Source organism: Lonchura striata, chromosome 19 (genome assembly GCF_046129695.1).
Source record: "Lonchura striata isolate bLonStr1 chromosome 19, bLonStr1.mat, whole genome shotgun sequence".
NCBI lineage: Eukaryota > Metazoa > Chordata > Aves > Passeriformes > Estrildidae > Lonchura > Lonchura striata.
Window position 1 is genome coordinate 8,129,413 of NC_134621.1, and position 26,697 is coordinate 8,156,109.

At 37.8% G+C, this 26,697-nt stretch overlaps 1 protein-coding gene across 5 annotated transcripts; it reads left to right on the forward strand.

The window, feature by feature from the left end:
• The first annotated feature begins 788 nt into the window (after nt 1–788).
• RHOT1 (ras homolog family member T1) lies at nt 789–26,381 on the forward strand. Of its 5 annotated transcripts, XM_021537703.2 has the most exons (21): nt 789–889; nt 4,386–4,444; nt 6,301–6,382; nt 7,292–7,335; nt 8,108–8,161; nt 8,519–8,571; nt 9,063–9,171; nt 9,816–9,917; nt 11,307–11,405; nt 11,845–11,953; nt 12,523–12,643; nt 13,323–13,407; nt 13,775–13,920; nt 14,510–14,610; nt 14,823–14,953; nt 15,293–15,376; nt 16,106–16,225; nt 16,565–16,767; nt 18,145–18,267; nt 23,641–23,784; nt 25,231–26,381. In XM_021537703.2, exons 1-21 carry the CDS (start codon nt 853–855, stop codon nt 25,346–25,348), a joined length of 2,124 nt encoding a protein of 707 aa, XP_021393378.1. In that variant the 5' UTR covers nt 789–852; the 3' UTR covers nt 25,349–26,381. The 5 variants fall into 5 exon arrangements, with proteins under 5 accessions (XP_021393378.1, XP_021393387.1, XP_021393395.1 ...); XM_021537712.3 differs by lacking the exon at nt 23,641–23,784; XM_021537720.2 differs by lacking the exons at nt 18,145–18,267; nt 23,641–23,784.
• The last annotated feature ends 316 nt before the right edge of the window (nt 26,382–26,697 follow it).

The window sequence follows — 26,697 nt, forward strand, 5'->3', positions numbered from 1 at the left end:
TTCCCAAAAAGCAAAGGCTTTTTCACGAAAACTCTGGCATTCCAGAATTGACAAAATAAATAGTTTATTGTGAATAAAGCGTGTGGGATTCAACTATCTCATTTAATGGAATGGAGTGCCATGTCTTCTAAAGTAATTGACAGAGCTGTGCTCACCTTGAGTTACTCTGTGCTGCCACTGACCACTCTGACGGCCTAAATGCACTTTTGTATGATCCCAGGAGTGTGTCTTTCAGCATCTCCAAGGCTGGGGTAGCTTTCCTGAGATAGCCAAAGCCACTGCCTTCTTAGTATTGAGGTGTCCTTTGCTGGTTCGTCTGGGAAAACGACAGCTACAGCATGAAGTCGCTGGATATCCCCAATTTCCCACATACGCTGTAGTGCCCAGGGCCAGCAATTTGTCGTGGTTTGGGTCACAGCAACAACACACCTAACAGCACAGTGCAGATGGAAACCCAGCGTGTCACCGTTTGAACATTGGGATGAATTTCCTGAGTAGGTGATAACACACTGGGACGGGCTGCCCGGTGCAGTCACCATCCCTAGGGGTGTTCAGGGAAGCACTGTACTTGGCCCTCGGTGCCGCGGTCTGGCTGACACGGAGGTGTTGGCTCATAGGTGGGGCCGGACGATCTCGGAGGCCTTTTGCGCCCTCAGGGATGCCGAGGTGCCGCCGCGCTCCGAGCGCCCCGGGCCGTCCCTCAGCGCCGCCCCGCGCAGCCGCCGCGGCGGGTCCCTCGCGAGCCGCCGTCCGCGCCCGCCGCGTTCCGCGAGGGGCCGGCAGCGCAGGCCGCAGCGGCGCCGCCGCCCCGCCCGCCGGAGCGGCCCCGGGCCGGCGGCAGCGAGCGCGGCCATGAAGAAGGACGTGCGGATCCTGCTGGTGGGAGAACGTGAGTGCCGAGGCAGGAGGGCCGGGGAAGTCAGGGGGCCGCCGGCTGTCACATCGCCGCGGTGCTGCGAGGCTCAGCCCGGCCCGGGCGGGCTCGCCGTGAGCGCGGCCTGAGCCCCTGGGCTCCCTGCTCCGGGCCCCTGCACGGCCGGCGCTTGGTGGCACTGAGCGGCTTGGATGTCCCTGGAGATGACACCGGCGTGAAATTCCTGCCCGGTGTTTGGCCACGGCATGTTTAAACTTTTGGTTTTCTTTTTCTTTTATTTCTTTTTTATTTATTTTTTTTTTCTTTTTTTCCCCGTGTGAAAATCACACGTTTCCCATTTACTGGCTTTGGAAATCAGTGGCCTGATGTGCTCCCAGTGGTTATAGGTCGGGTGTTGTGGGTTTGTGGCCAGCACAGGGCCAGGGAGTCCAGATCCCTTTTTTTTGCTTTTAACTTTGTGTGACCTTGGATAAACAGCACACACGAAGGTGCATGACAGAGAAGTACTGTGGGTCTGGATTTTTTCATGTATTCCTAAAATTGTGTCCTGAAGTTCACGCTTAGGTAGTCAAATAATTGATGAGGTTTGCAGGGGCTCAGCTTCTCACAGGTGTAAATAGCAGAGAGGAGGTTCTGTTTGCACAGCGAGCTTAAGTTCCTCGAGGGGAAAGAATACACAGTAATTGCCAAGTGTTATTAGTAAAATTACCTAGTTATACTAAGAGTGTGGTACTTCTAACAAAGCTTTCCTGAGGATTGAATGCCCCATATATATTTACAGTGCAGTTTCTGCTGTTGTTTTATAGTGCTCTGTCTGTACTGCATGGGAAGGCTCTCTGTGACTCTTCTAGAGAGGAATCCTGAGGGAGCTGTCACTGTGCAGGAAGAGCTAACTCATTAAGATTGTATTTGGTTAGTTTTGCATGACTGTGTTTGGGAATTGTGCCTTTGAATACACAGTTTAATTCCTCTTTAGAATACATGCCTGATTTACCTCATTGTCTTTGGCAAGGCTGTGTTTTGGGCTGGCTGGTGCAGTGGTTTCAGCACAGGTGTAACAGGTACTTTGTTTTGAGAACAAGGTTCACAGTGTGTCCAAATGGGAATATTAAAAATACAGGTTTCTTAAATACAGCAATGTGTAGTACATGGCACACATCAGAGATTGTGAGCATCTCTATGTTGCACTTCTGTTTGACTTCTAGTGAGGAGGAGGGAGAAATTTGTTTTACAAATTGATAAAACTTGTCAGTTACAGTGCCAGTCCTGCTTTGTGTATGTGTCTCGTGTATATTTATTAGTCTGAAACCACAAATGAATCCAGACTATATAAAACATTTTAGATGGCAACAGCAGAGCATCAGGTTCAGAATCTGAAATATGCTGAGAACTCTTTATTGTAAGCCTGTTCTAAAACTCAGCCTTTTTCATCCCCAGTGGTCCACAGTTTAGCTTTAAGTTGGCTTAGTCCTCCTATGCAAACATCAACTTTTAATAGCCAGTAATTTTCAGAATATGTTCAGCATGTTATGCAGCATGATGTACAAGACTTATATATGAGGAAAAAGACTAACTATCATAAAGTGCTGTGCTGCTTTTCTTCATCCCAGTCAGCTGATACTGTTTAGGCTGTTATTTCTAAGACTGTGAACAGATTGGGCAAGACAGAGGGTTGACCTAGATTTGAACAAAGTAACCCAAATCTCTACACTAGAACCTATGGATTGTCATAAAACCCAAGGACACTAGAAAGTGTATCAAGAGCTTCTAAATACTGAACATTTACTCACCAGCAATACATAATCTTCTATTTTCAGACATAAGAAGAGGGTTTCTATATCTGCAAAATTAGTTCTGCCACTGTTTGAAGTTAGAACTGTCTTGGTCAGGTGCAAAACATATATCACTATTTTCACTAATTAGCAACTTTACTTACCTATAAGGAAAGTACTCATATTTTTTTCCTGCGGAAATAGGAGAGCTTTTGAGACTCTTTTGATTCTATCAGGATGAAAATTAAGATGGAGTTGATGCAGGAGGATGCCTGGCAGTTTCAGTTAGGATTTTTCAGTATCTTTGATGGAAACACAACTGCATTGCTGTTGGGAAACCTGCAACCTGCTGCTCTGCAGGGGGGACCATGGGAGAAAAGTTTACAGCTGTTCTCTGTAAGGAAAACAGAAATCTTCCTCCCCAGAACAGCTTTTCTTCTCTTTTCATAATTCTGTTACAACTACTCATCATGGTAAGTTAAAGAGAAGGTTTTATTTCTGGATGTCAGAACATGTTTCTGTACCAAAAATAGACCTAGATAAGTTGAGTATACTCTGACTGGATCATCAGTTCAGTAACACCAGTTCCTGCACAAAATCAACCAGTGGTACAATCACACCTCTTCATCTTCCATATTCAGAATTCTGTAGTTACATAGAGAAGTGTAAATGCAGTGATATCAGCTGAACACCTTCTGTCCCCAGTGAGATTTTCTGTTGGTTTCAGCAGGAGCAGTGACACAGGCTCTGACTGGTGGTGGGCAGTGCCTTGGCTGGTAACACATTTCTGCTGCCAGAGGTGCTGGTACAACCAGGGTGAAACTGAGTTTTGCTTGAACGGAGAGGTGTTGGAAATGGACAGTCGCAAAGGATATTTGAATATGAACATGTTGGTTTTTAAATGTCTGAAAACCAAATAAAGCAGTAGTAGTCTTAAGGCTTCCAGAGGACCAGAAAATTCATAGATGAAAGGTTTTAGAGAGAGTGGACCCCTGAGAGAAGTTACCAACTCTTGGTTTTAAATGGTCACATTAGAGCTTGCCAAAACCAGCAACTAAGTTGTGATATAAGAAGTCTGAACTTTGGTAAATGAAGTCATTTATTTGATTGAATGGTTCTGGGTACTGAAGCCGAGATTATCATCTTGGATTAAGAAAACTGACTTTAGAAGAGTTGGTGGTTTGGGGTATTTTTCACTTGTAGTGGGGGACAGCTCATTTGTATAAAGGGATTAAGCTCTTGCACTTTAGAAGTAATCAAAGTACTGCAGACTTAGTTTGTGTCCTCTTGTCCAGCTCTCATCCTTGGGATTTTAGGACTGAATGCAATCATAATCTCAAGAATTCTGTAAAAACAGTTAATTTCTGAATACTTTTCTGTTTGTGTTCTTTGTATTTCTGAAGTTGTCTTAAAACATTTCTAGTTTGTTTTGATTATTTGTTTAAGTGTTCTTATGTATGTTAAGGTTAAAACCTGGCAATTCTTCTGTGTAAGGCAGAGCAGAATTCACTTCTTTTCTGGAGGAAATGCAGAAATGGGAGATGGAGCCAAAGTTTTTGCAATAAAAGAATTATGAGAGAATTAGTGTTGTCCATATTTAATATGTTTAAATAATAGCTTAAAAGCTTTTAATGTGCTGAATTAGAAAATGTTTCTAATATCTTCCCATTTTAAGATTGGGTCAACTGTTAAGTGTAACAAAACAAATTATCTAATACCTGTTTTTAATGCTTTTGCAGCCAGAGTTGGGAAGACATCACTAATTATGTCTCTTGTCAGCGAGGAATTCCCAGAAGAGGTAGAGGACATTTATTTGTTTTCTAAGTTTTATTTCTATCCTGTCATGTACTAAGTTAATAGACTCTGCTCTAAAGTAATGTTTAAAAACAAAATGAAGTCTTTAAAATGGCAAAGATGACTTCAGGAAGACTGATGTAGGTTAGTTTAAATCTATCTCTGCATGAAGCTTAGAAATTTAACTTTTGTCTAAGTTCCCTTCTTATTTTTCATATTGTTAATTAAACTAATTGTTTTATGTGTGATGAATGGTAGGCTGTTTAAGGAGCTGTAATTGGTCCAGACTGTCAGCATATTTCTATATGAGACACACATAAATGGGAAGGTGCTGAAAGAGACAAGGCCATCAATTATTTTTGGGGGGGTACTGCATTTAAAGAGCAATTAGATTGCAAAATTATAGAGAATGAGGATTAAAAGTCACATTGTATAATTTATACTTAGCCATTTTTTGTAACTAAGCAAGGCGCTGCCTTTACATCTGTCTTTGAAGAATGTTTTATTGACTCTTGAAGTAAAAACTGCAGAAAAAGTTACTTCTACATATTATTCCTTTGAAAAAGCAGCACATAGTTTTCTTTGTACCATAAAAAGAACCACAGCTGCTGCAAATGGTTAAGCTTTTTACATATAAACATGGATGTTTATTTCTTCTGATCACAGGTCTTAAAATAGACATCATGTGCTGCTCTTTGAATCTACTCTGCTCTGGGTTTAATGCAAATCAGTAGTTACCACAGTTCAGTAGTCAAGATTGGATTGTAAACATAACTGAATTTTGTTAATACAATTGATTTTAGTTCCTAACCTTGCAGTTAAAAAGGAGCTGCAGTTCCTTTGGCAAGTTGCTTCTTACTGTATTTAGTGAGTTGTAGTCCTCTGTTCATTTCTCACCTCTTCCTGCAGTATAATTGAGAATATTTATCTGAATTCATGTGTAGAGAAAAAGTGTAATTTATACCTAACACAAGATCTCGCGGAAATTACAGAAAAAAGCTTTTGTAAAAACACTGCATCCTATAAAAGCTGCTGAAAGAGACCTGCCCAGTTCCTCAGGCCAGTCAGGGAGATCAGAGCAACATTATGGGGTCTAAAAGGCCATTCAGGCTTGGAAATAGTATTTAATGTACAGGGGCTTATCAGCGATCACTCTTGAGGAAGATCTGAGCAGAGCCTGAAGCTTTACAGAGAGACATTCTTGTGGTGATTGACTTTTCTTTTTCCCTTATTTTACTAAAAGTAAAGTATCATGAGAGTTCACTGTCAACAGGTGAAAGGCAAGAAATAGACGTGCAGAAGATTTTCATTAAAATTAGGTTTAATTTGATTGTTCCAAATATGGATTAGTGTTCTTTGAAAAAAGGGGCTATCAGAGTTAACAGCATTTTTCAGAATTAGTTTTTTTTAGTATTGCAGGATTTTCTGGATTTAATGTTTAGCACTGTCAGAAGCAAGGACATTGTCAGGTTACAATTGTGTAAAAATTGAAAAGATTGAGACTTGTATTTTGTCTGTTGTGCTTGTTTAGGTGTTGGATAGAGTGGGTTTGAGTTTTACAGATGTAATCATCAAATGTATCCTTAACAGCATTGCTTTTCTGCAAAGCATGCTGGAAGTTCTGTGTGCAGTAACTAGACAGGTAAAAAATGAGAAGGTAGCAGTGACTTCAGTACTCTGAAAGAAAGAAAACCAAACAAATAAAAACTGAAAGTACTTGAATAACTAAACAACTTGGACAACTAATAGTAGTTGCGCTGTTTAAAGCTGACTAAATGGTGGCTGTATTATAGTATATGACTTTTTTCACCATCTGGATTATCTTTAAAGGCTCTTTCTTGGTGTTCCTTCCAACCCCAGGTTCCACCCCGAGCTGAAGAAATCACCATTCCAGCCGATGTCACTCCTGAAAGAGTGCCAACCCACATAGTGGATTATTCAGGTAGGGACTGCTCAGTACTCTCCCTGATTCGGTGTGGAATTGTTTGTCTGACTCAACAGCCCCTGTCACAGACAGGTCTGGGACCAGAGCTACAGGTGGGAGAAGCCTGGAGTAAAGTAGAGACTCTCTGAATTTCTAAGTTAGGACACTTCATAATTTTGGGTCAGTTTACTCTTTTGTATTTTTTTCTTGTCTTTTAATCTTATCACTGAATAGATAAATAGGTTGATTATGAAGGTTCATGTGCTATCAAAAATCTGTGCAGCTGTTGCACAGCTAGGAGAACTTTTCTGCCATTTACAGTGCAAGCCAAGAATTATGCCATGTTAGCAGGTGCCTTCCTGTCTTCTCTCTCCCATCACTGCTGAGGAAATGTCTCTGATGTGTTTAACCACCTGGAAAAAGAAATAATTTTTATTGTTGAACTTGATCTTAAATTTATGTGGAGTGAGTTTTTTCTTTCTATTGAATGGATTTTTCATAGATTCAGTTAACAGAAGCTTGGTCTCACTATAAAAATCATCACCACTTTAATAAAATCAGCATATGTAATATTCTGATGTAAAAATTTACATTATAGCAGGAAGAGGCTGTTGAAAAATGTAGAAGGATGCAGACTATGACTTGCTCCAAAGAGAACCTCTCTACAAATGCAATTATTCCTCTTCAAAATAGCTGTAAAAATAGATGTGCAACAGACTGTTTCTGTCTTACAAATTAATGGACCAATTTAATTATTGTTTTGGAAGGAGCACTCATTAGAGTATTTTATAAAAAGAAGTTTAAATAACAAGGCTTTGACAAAGCTGCCTCATGAGCGTTTTGAAATACCCGAGTTCAGTTTCAGAAGTTTTTTTTTTGTTTGCAAAAATTTTAGTATTAATGAATAACTTCTTCTATCAAATGCAGAAGCAGAGCAAAGTGATGAGCAGCTTTATCATGAAATATCACAGGTAAGTGTATTTTAGTGTTTGCCAGAAACTAGTTTAGGAAAAAGTCTTTTCCTTTGAAGTTCTCAGCATTAGATGCAAACTGATTAGATTCAAACTGAATTGAAGGAAAAAACCTTTCTTGCCTGGCATTTTCTATTTTGTTTTGTGACTTGTGCTATAGGAAACTATTTCTATTTAAGAAATCTTAAAGAAAGATACTGGCACTGTATTGGTGAATTGAGCTTAAGCTTTGTCCTTCAAATTGAAAGGACAGAACTTAAAACCTTTAATCAGCAAGCCAGTTTTGTATGAATAATTCTACCCTGAAGACATCCATTTTACTTCTTTCTGTCACATGGTGCTATTGCATTTATGAATAGCACAGGCTTCTTGGTGACTTTGTCATCCCTTCTGAATCCTATTTTCAGTTCTTTCTGAGCACCTTTACACATTTTCTGCACAGTCTGTCATGGTGTTGTGTTCCACTTCTGGCATTTAGTTTGGTGCTTCAGTGGAGGCTGCACATTCTGACTCTTCAGTTTGGATTTCCTGGTGGCAGAGGTCTCTGCAGGCACAAGCTGTGACTGTCACTGCAAGACAAGCTTTTTGGCACTTCTCACCATATAAGTTGTTTTAGTCTTGTTGTTCAGGTTTCAGATAGCTTAAACAAGCCTGGAACAGAGTTCTATAGAGAGTTTACTCTGATGTTGTTATGTATGGTCTTTAATTGTCTGTGTTGCTCAAGAGTTTCTGAGCAGTGGAATTCCATGCCTTTCCTTTCTCTTAATTTCAGGCAAATGTGATTTGTATAGTCTATGCTGTTAACAACAAGAATTCTATTGATAAGGTACAGTAACACATTCTATCTCATTATTAAGATGTAACTTGTGGGCTGTTAGCTGATGTCAAGCTGAAATCTGGATTAGACATTTGAAATGCCTGAGATGGAGTTTGAGGTCAGTTGTTAAAAGAATGAACAGATGTGGGTTTGCTTCTGCTCCATTTCCACATAGGAGTTTTTAGTAATTTCACATGTCTGAGAAAGTTGTTCATTAATCGGCTCCAATTTTTGTTTCCTCCTTTGTGGGTCAGTATGTGCCTTTTTGGGAAAGAGGCAGTGGCAGTTGTAGTGAAACTTGTGCACAGTTCAGTCACACTTAATTTGAATATGTATTTTTCATGTCTGTTTTTAATCCCACTTTAGGTAACAAGTCGATGGATTCCTCTCATCAATGAAAGGACAGACAAAGATAGCAGGTGCTTAAGTAAAGATGAGAAGTGTGAATTAGGCTGCACATCGATGGGTGTCAGTGAACAGTGTTGAGGATGTTAATTGTTTAAGGAAATCAAATACTAAACTTAAAGTTTATATAAGAAGTCCAAGCAGCAAGAGATTTGAAGTATGTAGGTCTGTTACATGTGCCAGCAATGTTCTTTATTTTGAATTTCATGGGCAGCTTTTACCAGGTGTGTTTATATTTGCTATGGTATAACTGGCTTTGGCTCTATGGTCTGTATAGCTTTTTTGCTGATGCTGGTTTGGGTAATAACAATGTGATTAGTTACCATTGCATGTAAATGTGTGGGTCTTGTAGAATCAACAAGAAGCTTTTCCCCATTGCCTCCAGTGGCATTTAATTACATCATGAAAATAATACAGTGGTTTCTGGTGGGACAAAAAATGCTAAATTAAGATACATATTTTTATCCATCTGTATATAAAGCTCTTAATATTCTTTCGTTTTTAGGTTGCCTCTTATATTAGTTGGAAACAAGTCTGATCTAGTGGAGTACAGCAGTATGGAAACTATCCTTCCCATTATGAATCAATATACAGAGATAGAAACATGTGTAGAGGTATGCAAGACTTTCTGAAGTTAAAACAAGTAACAGAAAATACATTCTTGCCAAGCATGTATGACAAGTTTGTAGAAGAAAAAGGGATTCTGTTTTTGTTTTGTTTTGTTTTTTTTCCCCAAACTAAATATTTCAAACATGAGTAATTATAATAGTGAGTTTATATGTTATCTTTCTTTAGGGAAGATTACACTATTGTATAATGTATAATCAAATGTTGTATAATCAAATGTTGTATAATCAAATGTTACTGTTGAATTCTAATATTTAGAGCCTCCTTACATACTTCCCTTTATCAAGGGTTTTTTATTTAATATTAAGCCAGATAGATGTCTGCAAAGTATTCAAAATTGATTTAATATGTGTGGAGATGTCTCTTTTTTTTTTTTTTTTTTTTTTCTTCAAAGTAGATAGAGCATTTTGATTTCTGTTCTTGGTACGTTCTTGTATGACAGAAAATTGTACTGAAACCTCATTTGCTAATTAATTGAACAGGTAGAGGGGCTGGATATCTTTTTTCCAAACCAGCCCTGTACTGACAGGAGGGGACTAAGTCTTTAAAAATTTGATGCTTACTTAAATTTCAGAAGAAATCGACAAATAGTCAAGAAACTAGCTCATCAATGTGAGGATTTCTCTTTCAGTGTTCAGCCAAAAACTTGAAGAATATATCTGAGCTATTTTATTATGCACAGAAAGCTGTTCTACATCCTACAGGTCCTCTTTATTGCCCAGAGGAGAAAGAGGTATTTATCCATAGATTCTCAGAGCATATAATCTGGGGGGAGTGAACCACTTTCCTGTCCTTTCCTTTTCAGTGGATTTTGCATCTCTTAGTGTGTTCTGTTACCAGCCAAATGCCAGGCACTACATCTCAGAAGCACTGGGGCTGTTTTGGGATGTATGAACCTGACCTGTCTTTCCTCTTCCTTCACAGCAGTGAAGACAGTTTTTGTTGCCTGTGTGAACTGCTGGGTAAAATGAGAGCTTTGCTAATGGCTTTGAGCCAAATGTAATGTGACCCAAAATACGTCTTCAATTCAATTCTCCTTTGGATGTACTTTTCACAGGAACTCCATTTATTTCAGGGAAACACTCTAGACTGGGCCTGATCTAAGAGCATTTTTTTTTTGAGAATCTTGTGAAACTTTGGCAAAAGGGATAAGAAACAAGTGATGAGTCTGGTTTTTAGGTAACAGGTAGTTAGCAGAGTGTATTATGAAGGAGTATTTTATTTTTAAAATAATTTTCTGGGCAAATACAAATAGAATTTCTAATTGTATCAATTTAGTACTGGGAAGTAGGAAAGTTGCTTCAGCTGTAAATACTTTGTTAAGTAGAGAATCAGAGAATAACCGTGTTTTGATTTCTTCCATCAGAATCATCTATATGTGTTAGTAATGTGATAAAATTGTTGTGCTGAAATCTTTTTGGTTTTTCAAAACCAATATCTATGCAATCTATGTGACCTCTGTGAAGAGAAGAGTCCATCATCACGGTAGTTGTTGGGAGAGAATTACCAGTGTCTGTTTTCCTTCACTTGGAAGGTATCCTAGCAGTTCTTTTGTCCTAGAGATAGTCCATATGCTCGATGCTTTGCCTGGTAGATGAATGAGCCCTGTGAAGGTTTTCAGTATTTGATGTTTGAAGTGAGCTGGCTGTAGTGTTAGACCTATTTAGTTTTGCAAAGCACTGGGATTTTAAGGTGATTTTTTTTTTCCCACCAAAAAATGTTTTGGGGGAAAAAATATTTAGTTGTTTCTCTAACTAATTCTCTAAGAATTTAGTTATTCTTCTATAGCAATAAGACTGAATTTAGAGAACTCAATTTTAATTTTTTAATAACTTAGTAGTGCCACCTTCCCCTTGTGAAGAGCTTGAGATTCTTCTAATAATTGAATAGAAAAACATTTAATGTGGAATAATTGTTTGAAATGTATAGATATAAATTTGCTAAATAAATTTTTATTTCCTCTTGCTTTTTACTTTTGTGTACATGTGAATGAATGTCTCATTCTGAAACTGTAAATGAAGACTAGTGTTTGTTTCCATGTGATTGAGTTGCCTGGTATCGTTCAGTGTAATCTTTTTATACTCAAGCCTAGAAAGATGCTGAACTTCCTTTTATTCCTTAGATGAAACCTGCCTGTATTAAAGCACTGACTCGCATTTTTAGAATTTCTGATCAAGATAATGATGGTACTCTCAATGATGCAGAGCTCAACTTCTTTCAGGTACCTCCCTTGCTTATCTTTCCACCATGTTTAAAGGTGCTATGTAATTCTATAAAACAAATGGTTAGTTTTGAATAAATAATAGGGAGGTGAACTGTAAGGGAATCAGACCAAAATACTAGGTCTTAAGTGCAGCATAGAAGAATGGATTTGTAGAAACAGAAATTAAATTATTTTTATTTCTAACCATTGTTCAAGTTTGAGTTCAGGAGCAAAATTTAAATAATCTATTAAATTTAAATAATCTATTTACATTTAAATCATCTATTAATGTACTTAAAAATAAGATGTGATTTGTACACGTTTATTTCCACTAAGAAATTGGATTGTCCTTTACTAGCTTATCAGAATGTTTAAGACTGTATTTCATACAGGATATGCTGTTTGTCCAGCTCAGTATCCAGTGGTCCTAACATGTTACTTTTGGGTTTTGTGTTAGAGAATTTGTTTTAATACACCACTGGCACCTCAAGCTTTGGAAGATGTAAAAAATGTAGTCAGGAAAAACCTAAGTGATGGAGTTGCAGATAATGGATTGACATTAAAAGGTAAGTCTTATTTAACTCTTAAAAGATGTGTCTTTATACAGTTGATAATCACTCTACATGAAAAAGGTGGTCTTTTGGAATATGATCTCCATCTTGATTTTCAGACTGCAAGAGCTGAGCTTGCTAAACAGTGATATCTCAGTGTTCTTTAAGCCCTGGGAAGTGCCAAACAAAAATTCTACCCAGTTTTTTCGATACACGAAAACTAAAAGCAGCCTTCTATGAGACTCCTCTCCAGGCTTCTCCAGGCTAAAGCTTTCTGTTTTAAAGTATTGAAATACTGGATTTATTTTCTTAAAGCTCTAAAATGCTGGCACTGGAAAAAGCAAACAACAACAGGAAACCAAGGGGATTGTTAGAAAGGGTTCCTTGGAGAACACTTTTACAAATGTAATGATTTCTGAGTGTTCAGCCTGTGTAGATAATGCTGTACTATCACCCAGGAGGTTTAAAATCGTGTACATTTTGAGATTTTTTTTGTTTCCATGTCTGATCCTGATTCTATTGAAAACACTTGTAGCAGGTGGAGCACTACAGGGCCTTAAGATTTCACCATTTTTGATTTTTAGGTTTTCTTTTTCTACACACACTTTTCATTCAGCGAGGAAGGCATGAGACAACTTGGACTGTTTTGCGCCGCTTTGGCTACGACGATGACTTGGAGCTTACACCAGAGTACCTGTTCCCTCCGTATGTACCACTTCAGCTTTCTAAGCTTGAGTTTAGGCTGTGTGCTCCTGCTTTGGCAGGAAGAGAGGGTTATTGCAGTGTGTTTATTTAACACATTGTTACATCAAGTACCTCCCTTACTTCAGGACTACCCAGCCAAAACCTTCATGTGGCTGAACAGGAAGGAAGAACTCCCTTGTGCCAAATCATGTTCTCTTCTCTTTCTTCATAAGAAAGATGGTAGAAGAGACTCTTAATATAAAACTAGAACATAAATCTGAGCAGTTGATTATTGTATGTGGCATTAAATTCTAAAAGACTTGTCGGTATTTTCATAGCATTTGAGACCTATTGAAAATCCTCAAAAAGAGTTTGACCAAATCTTTTTCTTCTATTAAAAAATGTAACTGCATCATTTTTTTGTTAGAAACCCCAAACACCAAAGTACAAAACCAAAGTTAACCAACAAAAATGTGATTATATGTAGAGCTATGTATCATATAAAGGCACTCACTCATCATTTTAGAATTCATAATAAAAAGTTATGTGCTTTGATCTATGTGAAGATAAATTATTAAAGTTAAGTGCCAAGTCAGATACTAAATGTTATAGTTCATAAAGTATGTATTTTGAGTTTTAATATTCTGTATTTCATGAACAATTAATGCTTCTTGTATCTGTTTTTGTTTTCAATGAACAGCCTAAAAATTCCCCCTGACTGCACAACAGAACTAAATCATCATGCATACTTGTTTCTTCAAAGTATTTTTGATAAACATGATTTGGTAAGCATTTAATTTGAATGTGTGTGTGTGTCTTTATACTTATAAGCCTTGGTTTGTCAGGAGCTTTACTAAGAAAAACATGTTTTTATCATGATGTCATTTTATTCAGAAACTGGTTTTAGCTTAACCTCTGGAGTCAGAACTAACCTGTAGCTTATGATTTCTACAAGGAGAGTTGGCAGTTATAGCTGTAGTACCAAATAGTTTTTAAGTAGCTCATACATTTAATCTTATTTAAAAACAAGGAAAGAACAATGATTAAAAAGAAATAAGCTTGGTTTCCTGAATCTTGCAAGTGTACAGCAAGAAAATGCCAGTTTAGAATAGACACTAATTAAATTATGTCTGATACCATATTCTGTTTCAGGATAGAGATTGTGCTTTATCTCCTGATGAATTGAAAGACTTGTTCAAAGTCTTCCCTTACATGCCATGGGGACCTGATGTGAACAACACAGTTTGTACAAATGAAAGAGGATGGATCACATACCAAGGGTTTCTCTCGCAGTGGACGTAAGTGTGATACAGGACATTTTAGTATTTGAGAACTTTGGATATGATCATGTGTTTTTAGATTCCTCTTAAAAGCTGTTGGAAGGAGTAGAAGTTTTTTAGTGGAAAACTGATCCAAGCAGTCAAGTTTTTGTAGCCATCCAGTGGTCTCAGTTCAGATTTGGCCCGTATTTAGTGCTAACAATGAAGAAGTGTCCTTTCAAAATGTGGAAATCACTATGAACCCTGTTGAAATGTTACTGCTGTTGTTCTACCCCTTAGAGATGGTTTGAAAAATGATGCTCAATAGTGAGGGGTTTTTTTCCCTATTTAAAATACAGAAAATGAGAAAAATGTTATTTGGGGAGTTAAGAAAATACACTTTGAGTTGATAGGCCTCAGCAAGTACTGCCTTCGTAGAGTTCTGGTGACCAGTAAGACTGGTGAAGTTATCACCATGTACTCTCAGGGACTTTTGTCCTTCAGTACTGCAGTGCCAGGAATGTTTCTATCATTCAGTCTGGAGACAGGAGATAAGGATTGTTTCAGTTCTATAAAGAATTGGTACCAGATGGTGACAGTTGAAAGTTCTTTTTGTCCCCTCCGCCAGACTAACCACATACCTGGATGTGCAGCGTTGCCTGGAGTACCTGGGTTATTTAGGGTACTCTATACTTGCAGAACAAGAATCTCAAGCATCAGCAATTACAGGTAATAAAAATTTGGTACAACGCAGAAATTTAAATTTAGAAATATGCTAAAGAGTAAATTGTTTAATGGTTCATCTATTTTAATTTACTCTCTTTTACTTTCTGCTTGAGTGAAACCTTTGATTTAATATTTTTGAGAGATCATTTTGTGTTCATTTTCATGTTTTCACATGCATTTATATCTTGTGAAAAATATTTGTGTTCTTCCAAAAGTGACAAGAGATAAAAAGATAGACCTCCAGAAAAAACAGACTCAGCGAAATGTCTTCCGATGCAATGTTGTTGGAATGAAAGGCTGTGGGAAAAGTGGAGTTCTTCAAGCTCTTCTTGGAAGAAATCTAATAGTAAGAAACATATTGCCTGTATTCACCTATATATGCTTTTGAGTTAAGATTAGACAGCAGAAGAGCTTGAATGGTTATTACTCAGTTTGTAGAGTTCTTAGAGAAAATACGGAATTACTAAGGAGAAGTTTGGGTTTTTCTGGTTTTGTTCTATTTTGGCAGTGGCTATTGCATGCAGTAATGACTTGTACATCGTAGATTATAGCTAAGCATTTTCTTGCAAAAAACCCCAAAGATTACTGTAATTTTAATTAATTAATAAATGGAGTAAACCAGCTGTTCAAATCTAACTTAAAGAGAAAAGTTGCTGTGCTCTAACATGAAATTCTGCCTTTTCAGAGACAGAGGCAAATACGTGCAGAACACAAATCTTACTATGCCATTAATACAGTCTATGTATATGGACAGGAAAAATACTTGCTGGTAAGGCTGCCTCATCATTGCTTGCCTAAGACTGGTTAATGTTAAAATTCTGTGAATTATTCTGAGCCTTCTATAACAAACTAGTTTTAATTCTCTCTTCTCAATATGGATTCCTCCCAGTTATTTTCTGTCCCAAATAACTGCTGGGTTTTTTTGTTGATCACTTAGCCAAACCTGGTCAGATCTGTTACTTTTGAAACCTTGACCTGAGTTGCACAAAATGTAGTCCATTTATGGTTACACTGCAGCATATCAAATTATAACATGTGATAAATGATCAGAAGTCAGTCTACCTATTCAATAAGAAGCATCTGTCACACAGAGTGATTAGAATGGCTAAAATTAGTATTCAGTGGGAGAAATCAGTTCTTTAATGCTTGTTCCATTCTAGTTCTCCTTTATGATAATATGACCTGTTTCTTTGTTTTCTGAGATCTAGTCCTGCTCTGTGATTTTCCTCTGTAGAATGAATGCCCATTTCTGTGGGTGTCTAAGTCTTTGTTTTAAAGTAAACATCACTTTTTATGTTGAGGCGGTGATTGCCTGCAGATGTGATGTTAACAGCTCACATATGCTGGCTGCATGGTAAATTCCTACCGTTCCTGTTGTCAGTCCATTAGCTTGAAGGATATGTAAAAATAAGCCATAAAAAATATGAGACAATTTACAAAATTCCTTTAACTGCATAGTGACAAGCTTTTCTCCCTCTGCAACCATCTTTTTTTCCAGCTACATGATGTCAGTGACTCAGACTTTTTAACTGATGCTGAGACCATATGCGATGCTGTCTGCCTGGTATATGATGTCAGTAATCCTAAATCCTTTGAGTACTGTGCCAGGATTTTTAAGGTTTGTAGAGTTTATATTTACAAACCTCTACATTTATATTTCTTCTTACTGACTAAACATTTGGTATCAGTTACCTGAGCTATACACTGGTTCTAATGCTTAACAAACATTTTATTTCTAAGTGTTGGTTATATATCAGGATGCCTTAGCAGTGGTGCACTTCTGTTACTCATACAAAGCAAACATCTACTTTTCTATGTAAACGACTGTTTCTAGAAATGCCTGACTTCAGTGCCATGAATATACCTTAATGCTGCTGCCTCCAGTGCAATACAGCCTGTTCCAGGCTGAATGTGTCATATCCTGTTTCTTTCACTTTTTTTTTCTTTAAATTTGCAGCAGCACTTCATGGACAGCAGAATACCATGTTTGGTGGTAGCTGCCAAGTCCGACTTGCATGAAGTTAGACAGGAATATAGTATTTCTCCTGCTGAATTCTGCAAAAAACACAAAATGCCTCCACCCCAAGCCTTTACTTGTAATACTGCTGATGTGCCGAGTAAGGATATCTTTGTAAAACTGACAACTATGGCAATGTATCCGTAAGTACTGGAGCTGTTCTGTTTTCCGTGTGCATGGTCACACAGCACCACTCACTGCATGCCATTGTTAGCCACAGGATGGAACTGCCTCACCGAGCTTTAGCAACAGAGAGACACGAATGGCCTGAGTGGCATCTTTAAACTGTTTCAAATTGAGCAACTTGGCATATATCCAACAAAGAAATCAGTCTCAGCTATTGTTGCTAAGGTGGTTTTGAAGAATTCCCTAGTTCATCCAGCTCATGATGCAAATTCCAACAGACAGGATTCTGTTTGGTCCATATTGGAGATACAAAAAGTATGTCAGTTTTCATATTTTGATGTTTTTGAGAGTGAGTTGTAAGTTGTACTGTAATCCTTGTTGGTAGCTCAACTTGACAGCTGATTACAAGCAATGGCACCTTAGTGCACAACAGTTCCCCCAATGCACTGCTTAAAGTACTTCTTGTTTCCAGGGTGTTTATTACTGTGTGCTTCAGTTCATTCATCTAAAAAATATTATCACTTTAATAGAATTTTTTTATAAATATCTTTGGACTTGAGGTACAAGATACGTAAGCTCAGAGTCTCCTTCACTACACATCTCACTGTTGCTAAACTCACTTTGCATCTCTTTTTTTGGTGGGTGAAGCTTTTAATATGGTGATGAAGTACATAAATATTACAGAAGATGGAGTCTAGTATGACAGCTGACATTTGCTTTAAAATAAATAGAACTAATGTCACTTTCAGCCAAAATAAGAGGGTATTTTTAATTATTTGAAACTGAATTTACTGAATTACATCTGTAAAGCTTTAGTTTTGGTTTTGTGGTTTTTTTTTTTTTCTCTTGTGTTCATTTTGTAGCACTGGAATACTGGGAAACCACTTAAGTGTAGCACTGACCAAGTGTCTGTCATATCAATATTCCTGCTTCTCCCTTAGTTTTCAAGCATGTGTGTTTGGTAGGGTGGGAAAAACAGAGGCATTGCTTAACCTGTAAAGAGTGCATTCAAAATGGTAGAAAATGTGGCTTCCTTTCCTTTGAAAAAGGGGTGTTACCTATTGCTGTGCAGACATACTTAGAAGCCTTTAAATGCTTCCCTTTTATGGCAATTTGTATAAATTCATCAAATATTTTCATTCATGTTTTTGCTTTGCTGTTAAGATCCGTATATGGTGGTGATGCCAAAATGTCCAAGACACAGAATCTCTAACCTTCAATTCTGCACAGCTGTAGTTGTACCCTTTCTTCCCCAGTGTATTTTTTTCTTCTTATCCTTACTCATTCAAATGTACCTTTTATTCCTAAATCTCTCTTGGTTGTGGCACAGTCCTAATGTGCACCTGATTTGATGAGCAAGATTTCAACTCCTGTCCTTCTGTGTGTTTTCGCAGCCATGCCCGGTTACGCTGTATGTGCGCCTGCAACAGGTGTACTTTTTGCATCTGTCAGAACTTCCTCAACTCAGACTTGCTGCAATCTGTAAAGAACAAACTCTTCACTGCAGTTCTTAACAGGTCCTTAACTTTATTTACTAGGTACCAGGTGTGCTTTTAAAATAAAGGGTGTCTTTGGAATACCAATTGGTAACCATATATACTGCAGATTTTTCACTCCATATCCACTAAATAGGCCAATACTTTAATAATTGTCATAGAATTATCAAACTTGGTTTAACTTGGAGGTTCTTTTGAGCTTAGTTTACCCATTTCTCTGAAACATTACCCATTTTGTTGATTGATTCAGGCTCTTTGTGATTGCAGAAATACCGTGCAGGAAGTAGGACTGTGTTTTTAGGGAACTACTAATAGTCATTAAGTAGTGTCTGCAAATCTGTGTAATGCTTCTCACTTGGGACATTACAGGTTTGGTTAGTATTGATTAGAGGTAGTGCCTTTTAGATCCCATTTACACAGATATTTTCATAAAGGTACAGCTTGACTTACAGCAGCATCATGTAACATATTACATGTTTATAATTGCTAATTTGATATTTGGGAGTTCATAGAGTTTCTGGTGTGTGTGTGTGTTATGCTTGGTTTACACAAAGAGTGGGCATCTTAAAAAATAATCCAGATCTTTAAGCATACAATTCCTCTCTGAATGACATGCAACATGTAAATGGTAAATGCTTAAACATTTGCATTTACAGATATTTTTGGGAAAACAATTGGTAAAGAGAGACAACTGGTTTTCGGCATTGGAAACAGTGCTATAGCTTGTCCTGCAGGCAATTTCTGACACATAGGATTTACTAACATCTCAGCACTTGTCATCACACCCCAGCAAACGGGAGTTCAAACCAAACAACTCTTGCAGTGCAATGCTTCCATCCTCCTTGGCCTTCTTGGAGGCTTAGATGGTAAATGTGTTTATTTGGAGGCCATGGCTGAGGTATCCTGACATGCTGCTGGTCCATGGATATTACTTGTTACAGGTTTCAGATGTAGCTGCTCCATGTGAGAGTGTTTGCCTCCTTTTAATGCAAATGACACTTATGTAGGAGGTCTGCTGATACACCCACCTACAGGATTGAGCATTTTCCTTGTCAAATACCACTTTAATCCAAGATACAAGCATTAACCACAGAGTGAGAACTCAAGGGAGAGTGAAAAACTCATTAGCTTAGGAAAAGACTGAATGAGTAAAGCTCTTCATGCTGCATCTCTTCTATAGCAGTCATCCCATAGACAGAAATACTTTGAAACAGCAATCTCTTTGCATATTGTCACTCTAAAACTTCATTGAGCAGTCACTACTAGAAAATCCCAGCTCTTCATTATTGAGGCTGATATCACCTCTGACACATCTTCATTTTTTGGAACTGGTATGGGTTGCTGCATTCACTGTTGTGATTTGTTTCTCTGTTGTATGGGGTTTTTTGAGTCCTGCATTAGACATTGAACTTCATTCCTCTGAGTGCTGTCAGGGTCTCAGGATACTGAAATCTTTTATTGAGTTGGATGCTGTTATTCCACACCTTATCACTAGGGAGTCTGTAACAAACATAGGAATCCACTGCTGCCTAAAAAGTCTGTAATTCATGGTGAGGAAAATTCCTCATAGACACTTCCCTCCTGAAAGAAGAATTATTTGCTAGAATCCCCTTGTCTCTCAGTCACTAGGGTTTGTTCCAGGTTTCCAGCACGCTCACTTCATCTCACCAACTCCCTAACCAAACATCTTGCTGCAGGCTATTTACCATTCAGCACATGAGCTGCTGCATAACTGCACATATGGTAGAGCTGGGATACCTGTAAACAAGAGGAAATAGCTCCCAGTTGTAGTCATAGGAAGGTAGAGATGGATTTCTTGTCTTAGAAAAATCATACATCTAATGATGTGTGATTAGAGAAAGCATTTAGATCAAGAAGGACTTTCTGATTCAGTTAGTTTATATAACTTTGCCTTCACAAGTGCATACCATTAGGTCAGCTAGTTGGGCAAAAGTTAGATAACTGATGGGGGAAGGAGGTTTCTCCTGAGTACTTTATTCTCCTCATCCCTTCCTAGTCCCTTGGGCTGTGGAAGCTTTTCAGGTAAATGGAGATTTTTCACACTGGACCCCTTCCTGTGCCCTTTGTTGCTAAGTAACCCCTAAACACTGTTACCAAGGCACAATATGAAACCACATTTGAATATTCCCACCATAGTAATTAAAGGAAGAACATTGCCTCTGTGCAACTGAGAAACCTGCTCATGCTCCCTTCAGTTTCTCTTCTGTGGACAAATTCAGGGGTTCCCCCGAGGCTGGCAGAAAGGCAAGTTCAGCCTGGAGATTGCTGTGTTGTTTGAACTGCCCAGGGTCACAATTTATTAGTTCTTTAAGGAAGGAGGCACATCATTCAAAGCACTGGACATGCATGTATGAGACTTGCTAATATCCTGTAGTATTTTCATAGTTTTAATTTGTTCTTTCCTTTAGGTGTTCACTTGTATTTGGCTGGCTGACACCTAATCTCTTTTTACTACATTGTTTTACCAAAAGCAGTCATTCTAACCCTTTCTTTAATGATGAGCTCGGATTTTTGGCTTTTTCTTTCCTTGGCTTCAAATCATCCATGTTACCTTTTGCTTGTACAGTAGTGGCATTTTTCTATCAGTTAAGTTCATTTTAAAATAAGATGATGCTAATGCATGAGAATTGTGTTGTTCATCAAGGAGATTTCTCAGAGAATGTTTTTCTTCTAAAGTTTTTAAAACACTGTGGAATTGAAGTGAAATTCTACTTCCATATGAAACCTGGTTGTTTCAGGAATTATTAGTAAGGTTTTGCTTTCTGTGGCAACCTTCCTTCTGTGAAATCAAAGTTAAGACAATAAATTATTATTGTGATTTTTTTGTAATAATGGTAAAGTTCTAAGAGTATAACCCAGGATTTACCTTTCACTTTGTGCAATGTACGTTTTTTGGTTTTTTTCAAAACTTGTATATTGCCATTAAATCTAATTGCAGAAATCTCTTTCTACTCTTAGGTGTCCCCCAAATTAAGATATTGCTAAATGACATTAGAAATTGCTAATTTATTTTCCTCCTTCTCTGAGCTGTTCAATGCCCCAGACTGCATAGAAATTTGCAAAGCTGTGCCCCCCGATTTCTTTCTAAACAGAGTGTAATGAATTGGCATTCTACATCCATTTTTAGGTTTTGTGGATAATAAGATGCATTTGGAGCTTTTCACATTTTAGATGACTAATGCATGGGGGGAAATTCTAACTGCTGGACTTAGTTTGCATCCTAGGAAAATATGTGCCTGAAGGGAAGCTGCAGCAGCTCGTGCAGGTTATGTGATGCTTTTGGAATTCAGTTGCTTATATTTAATGCTAAGAACCTTTGTCAGAGCAGGCTGCTGCATGAACTTGCTTTGAGTTCTGCTGTGAAGTAGCCATGTGAGCAGCCTATTGCCCTCAGCACTGTGCTTTTAAAATGCTTTGGAAGTTACTATAGGAATGTTTTTGAACTTGTGTATTTAAGGATAAACCTTCCCAGACCTGGGAATTATTCTGCTGCTGACCTTGGGAAAAGTGTCAGCACAGATGTGTAACTCAGCAGTTTTCTGTGTGTACCCATGCTCAGTTAACTTCTTAGCAAGTGCATGTGACAAACTGCTTGTGGGTTGTTAAAGTCTCTTGGAAAAAAAACCTGTTCAGATTTCAAAGATCTTATTCAACAAGTGACAAGATACTTGACTCACTACTGTTAAGGGTAGGTTGAATAAAAATACGCCTTTTTGTTTTCCTCCAAAATGTGCACTAAAATCTGAATTTTGTGCTAAAGGCAAAATTTCTAGACTTTCATATATTTATGGAACTAATTGTATGATTAAGTACACACAGCAGCCTGTCTGGAAAGTTTGAAACATCATTCTTAATATTAATAAGCAAGAGTTTCAAATACCTGACTACAACTCTCTGTGTGTATAAGTGCACATCTGTTTAGATGTTTTACCCTTGGAGAGAATATTTTTTCCAATTCAGGGTTACTCTCTTACTAACAAGGCAGTAGTCATTTCCACCACTGGTGAAAATTAGTTTCATAAGCACACTAGACTGAAGTTAAGTTTGAATGTTATTTTTTGAAAAGGTAGAATTTTTCAGTGTGTGTTGAAAAAGGTTTTTGTGCATTGTAGCCACCTTCATGTCAAAGAACCAGCAGTAGAAACAAATATTGATCCTTTTTTATTATTTCAGATTTTTTTTTTGTTCCTTTAATGGCAGCTAAACAATATTAGAGATCAAAGTTGTAAAAATTGATTTTATGACAGTATAAGGAACATTGAAAGAAGAAAAATTGGACATTTATAAAGTTGTAAAGAAGTTAGACATTCATAATGTTCTGAATTACAGTAAGCATTTTGAACTTTGGATTTTCAGGCTGAGACATTCAGAGTAGATTTCCTTGAGGTTGTAAGACAACCTCAAGTCCCTGTCTTGAATTAGTTCTTTATTTAAATGAAAGGGTCTGCTATTGTTAGGCTTAGAAAAGGGATCAAAGCCAATTTAGTCTCCCTTTAGACATTACAAGAGGATTTTATAATGGCTGAGAACATATTAATTGTTTTAGAAAGATTAAGCGTGCTCAGCAAGTTTCTTGCATACTATTAAATACAGACATGTGCAAAACAAGGCAAATTATAGATAAGAACCAGAAAACTGAGATGTGAGAGATAGTGCTTTATGAGGCAATGCAAAAGCATTCATTTGCAATTTAAACATTGATTTCCATATTTAAAGAGATGGGATTTAAAATTGTACAAATAGTTGGGCATTTGAATTAACCAAATTAAACTGGAGACTTGTTAGTAGTAACACAAATACTCATCCAACAGTAGAATAACACTGTGTGCTATCCAGCAGAACTTGTCATGTAATCTAGTAAATCATTTGACCTGCAGGTGATTCATTTTACATACACAGATTAGTTCTACAATTTACAGCTCTGAAGAAAAGGATTTCACAGCCTTTTACTAAGAAATGACCCCAAACTACCACTGTAGTGATAAAATACAGTCTCTGAGTTCTCAACAGTAGTGAGATCTCCTCAGTTTTATGGCTGATGTGCATATGGTGCAGGGGTATTGCAGTGGCCTGTGGGACACATGGAAGTTGAGGCTGTGGAGATGGAGTGGGAAGAGAAATCCAGTTTCTTAAACAGGTTCTTTATCCTTAAAGCAATGGCATTTAGCTACATGAAATCATACATTTTACTTAGCTTATTAAAAGCACAAACTCAATTTGTTTCTGGTTTTCCCCAAGCACTAAGTTTTTAACAACTGCACAAGAATCAGGGGCTAGGTGGCTATAAATCAGAAATTCTCTGGGCTTTTTGATTTGAGAGGATTGCTGTTGTTGAGCCATGCAATGAACTGCACTGTGCATGTGTGTGAAAAGGTTAAGAGCCTACCTAGCTGAGGTGGGGGCCATGCTGTTAGCAGACGAGGAGAGCAGGATTATGCAGCAGGTGCACGCCGTCCACTCTGTAGAAGATTCCATCTTCATGGAGTCATCTCTTGGTCCACGTTTGCTTGAAGACAGGTAACAGCAGCCAAACCAGGTGACCTTGCCATTGCCTTTTCCCTTTCTTCCCCTCAGCAAGCCACTTGATATCCAGTTTGCAGAGACTTTGTCAAAACTAGCTGTAGAAAAACTAATGCTTGCAGGACTTCTTGGATTTGGTCTGTTCTATAACCCAGCAAGACATTCTTGAATAAGATGAGGATTTTTTAGACTAAAGAGCAGCTGTGTGTGCATCAAAGAGCCTGTACTTCAGCATGTGGTATGGCAGAACTCTGATTAACTATCTGGCTGTTATGGCTCCTGCAAAAGTCTACTAAAGTATATCCAAAACTGGTTTTGTATGTTGTGATAGCAAGTAGCAATTCCTGCTCTGTTAACAGCTTGTGAGCTACAGCTCTGCAGTTCTCACTCTATGAGCTCCTGTGTGGGCTTAGGATCTCTGTGCTCCTTTACTTAACCCTTCTGCATCTTCACTGAGTGGTGATTAACACAGGCTAATATATGTAGGCTAGTGAAGTTCTGTTCTATCTCTAAAGCAAACAAACAAAAAAATCAACTTTACTATTGTTTAGGAACTTCTGTGCTTTGAATTATGGCATTTATGATAACTTGTTTTAAATGGTAGCTCCTGCTTTCTGGTAAGCTGTCATACTTCAGACTGCTGTCGAGGGTGGTCAGCCTTGCTTAACTGAGCATGTTCACAGACTTCTTGCAATATTTGGGAGAGTTGGGTCATTGCCTGTCTCCACTGTCATGTGAGATGTGACTTTTTCTGTCATACAGTCACTCCATACTGTCTTTTTCTGTTGATGCCATCATCACTGCTCGTTTCACTCACACTCTCTCTTAGCTTTCAGCTTGGTGTTGGATGACTGTTTCTGTTGCTGTTCTTGTGACTACTGGGAAGAAAGGGATTTAAAAATGGTTTGATTCTAGCTTTTGGAAAAATATTACTTGCTACTTGTCAGTAAACTTTTTGAGGGGGCTAGAATAAGTAGATATTCAACAGGACTGGGAAGTTTTTAATGGAAAAGCAGAAATATTAAACTCAACATTTAGAAAAGAAAGAAAAAAGGATTTTGCTGGACAGAATTGTTCTCACTATGAGTTATTAATTATTTGTAGCTATTTTTGTTTTCCTTTCCTTAATGCTTGCTGGTACTCCGAAAGGAGACACCCTGCCCTCCCCACATCCATGAGTAATGATCTGGTCCTGCATTTCTCCTCAGCCATGTTAACACTCTGACTTCAGGGAGATCAGATGTGGTCAGGGCTGCAGATCAGATCAGATCCTGAGCTTTAAAAAAAGCAAAATGACTGTAAAGTGCTTGTAAGGCTGAATTGTGAGCTGTTTGCCTGTGACAAGTGTAGTGATGAATTTCCAAAAGCAGAGTAGTTTAGCACAAGCTGTCTGGAATTCCCGTCATGGAATTAACCTGGTTTTGTATGTGTGTTAAATTTCAGGCATGTGACACAAGCGGACCTCAAGAGCTCAACGTTCTGGCTCCGAGCAAGTTTTGGTGCTACTGTGTTTGCAGTTTTGGGTTTTGCCATGTACAAAGCACTACTTAAGCAGCGATGATCTGAGAAGAAGCACATCCGGCCCTACCAAATAAATAAATAAAAAACCACTTTTATGTACATTCTGAATGCTTTAAATTCTGCTAGAAATATTTATATATGCAGAGTTACTTTATTAATATTTGTAATTCATGCTTAAGATTATTTTAAATTATAGCTCCAACTGCAGTATTGCGTAATGTGTGGAAAAAAGGAATTGCATCTTAACAGCCAGCTAAAATGGCTTAACTTGTAAGGCCAAAAGGGAATTTGTTGTAAATAACCTGTACATATTAAAGCAAGTAAGACATTGCTTCCCAAAAACCTATTCAAAATACTGTTCTTAGATGTTCACCATGGTGACCTTCTAGTGTATAGGTGAAATTCATTTTCAGTAGAATAGACTCAACTCAAGGATCATACTTCCTCAAGGATTGCTTATTTATTTCACATTTATCTGAAGTGACTTCATCTTTTTGGACTATATAGCAGGCAGAATTTGTGATTTTTGTTCATATTTTTAACTGATGAACAGACTTGCCCCTCTAATCATGTATTTCAGGAAAGAGTCACCTTTGCTGTCCTGGCCTATGATTTTGTATTTTACATGACCAGTGACATACTTAGAGTCTGGTTTCTTTTAAGAGGAAAAAAGTAGACTTTGAAAACTGCCAGATCAACTTCATATGCTGTGTGTAACCCATGTTTTTCATTTTTCACTATGTTGTGTTTTATAACCCTCATGAATCAGACAAGCAAATTTTGTATGTTATAAACAGTTATGATTTGGAAAGTGTTGCAGTTTAATTTCTCACATCTGTCAGTCATACTCATTGAAAGCTGTGTATAAGAGAAAACTGCAATAGTACACAGTGCCTATTCTACTGTAGTATATTAGTTGCATGGATCACAGTGCATTCTGTAATGGGCTAGAATTACCTATAGACACAGCTTTTTTAACAATTAAGTAAACCAAACATTAAATTCCTCATGATAAACCTATTTTTCCATTGCTGGCCTTTTCAAATATTTCAATAAAATAACTGTGTACTGTGTCTGTGCTTATTTTTTATTCTTTTTCTTTACCTTCCTGTGTTCTGAAAGGTGGAGTTTACCAAAACTTTGTCCTTTATGTAAATGCATGCTGCCATTGCCCTCACTTGTTGGAGGTCACATATCCTGGCAACTCAGTTTCTTTTATGCGTCCATTGGAAGCTTATTTCTGATTTATATCAGAAGACCAAGGTGCCTTATATAATACATAAAGCTGAAATGCAAATAGTCAACCATGAACTTTGTATTCTGTGAACTTTGTATACTGTGAGAAAAGACCAAATGGTTCAGTGGGGTGTCAGGAGCTGCGGGCAGTGA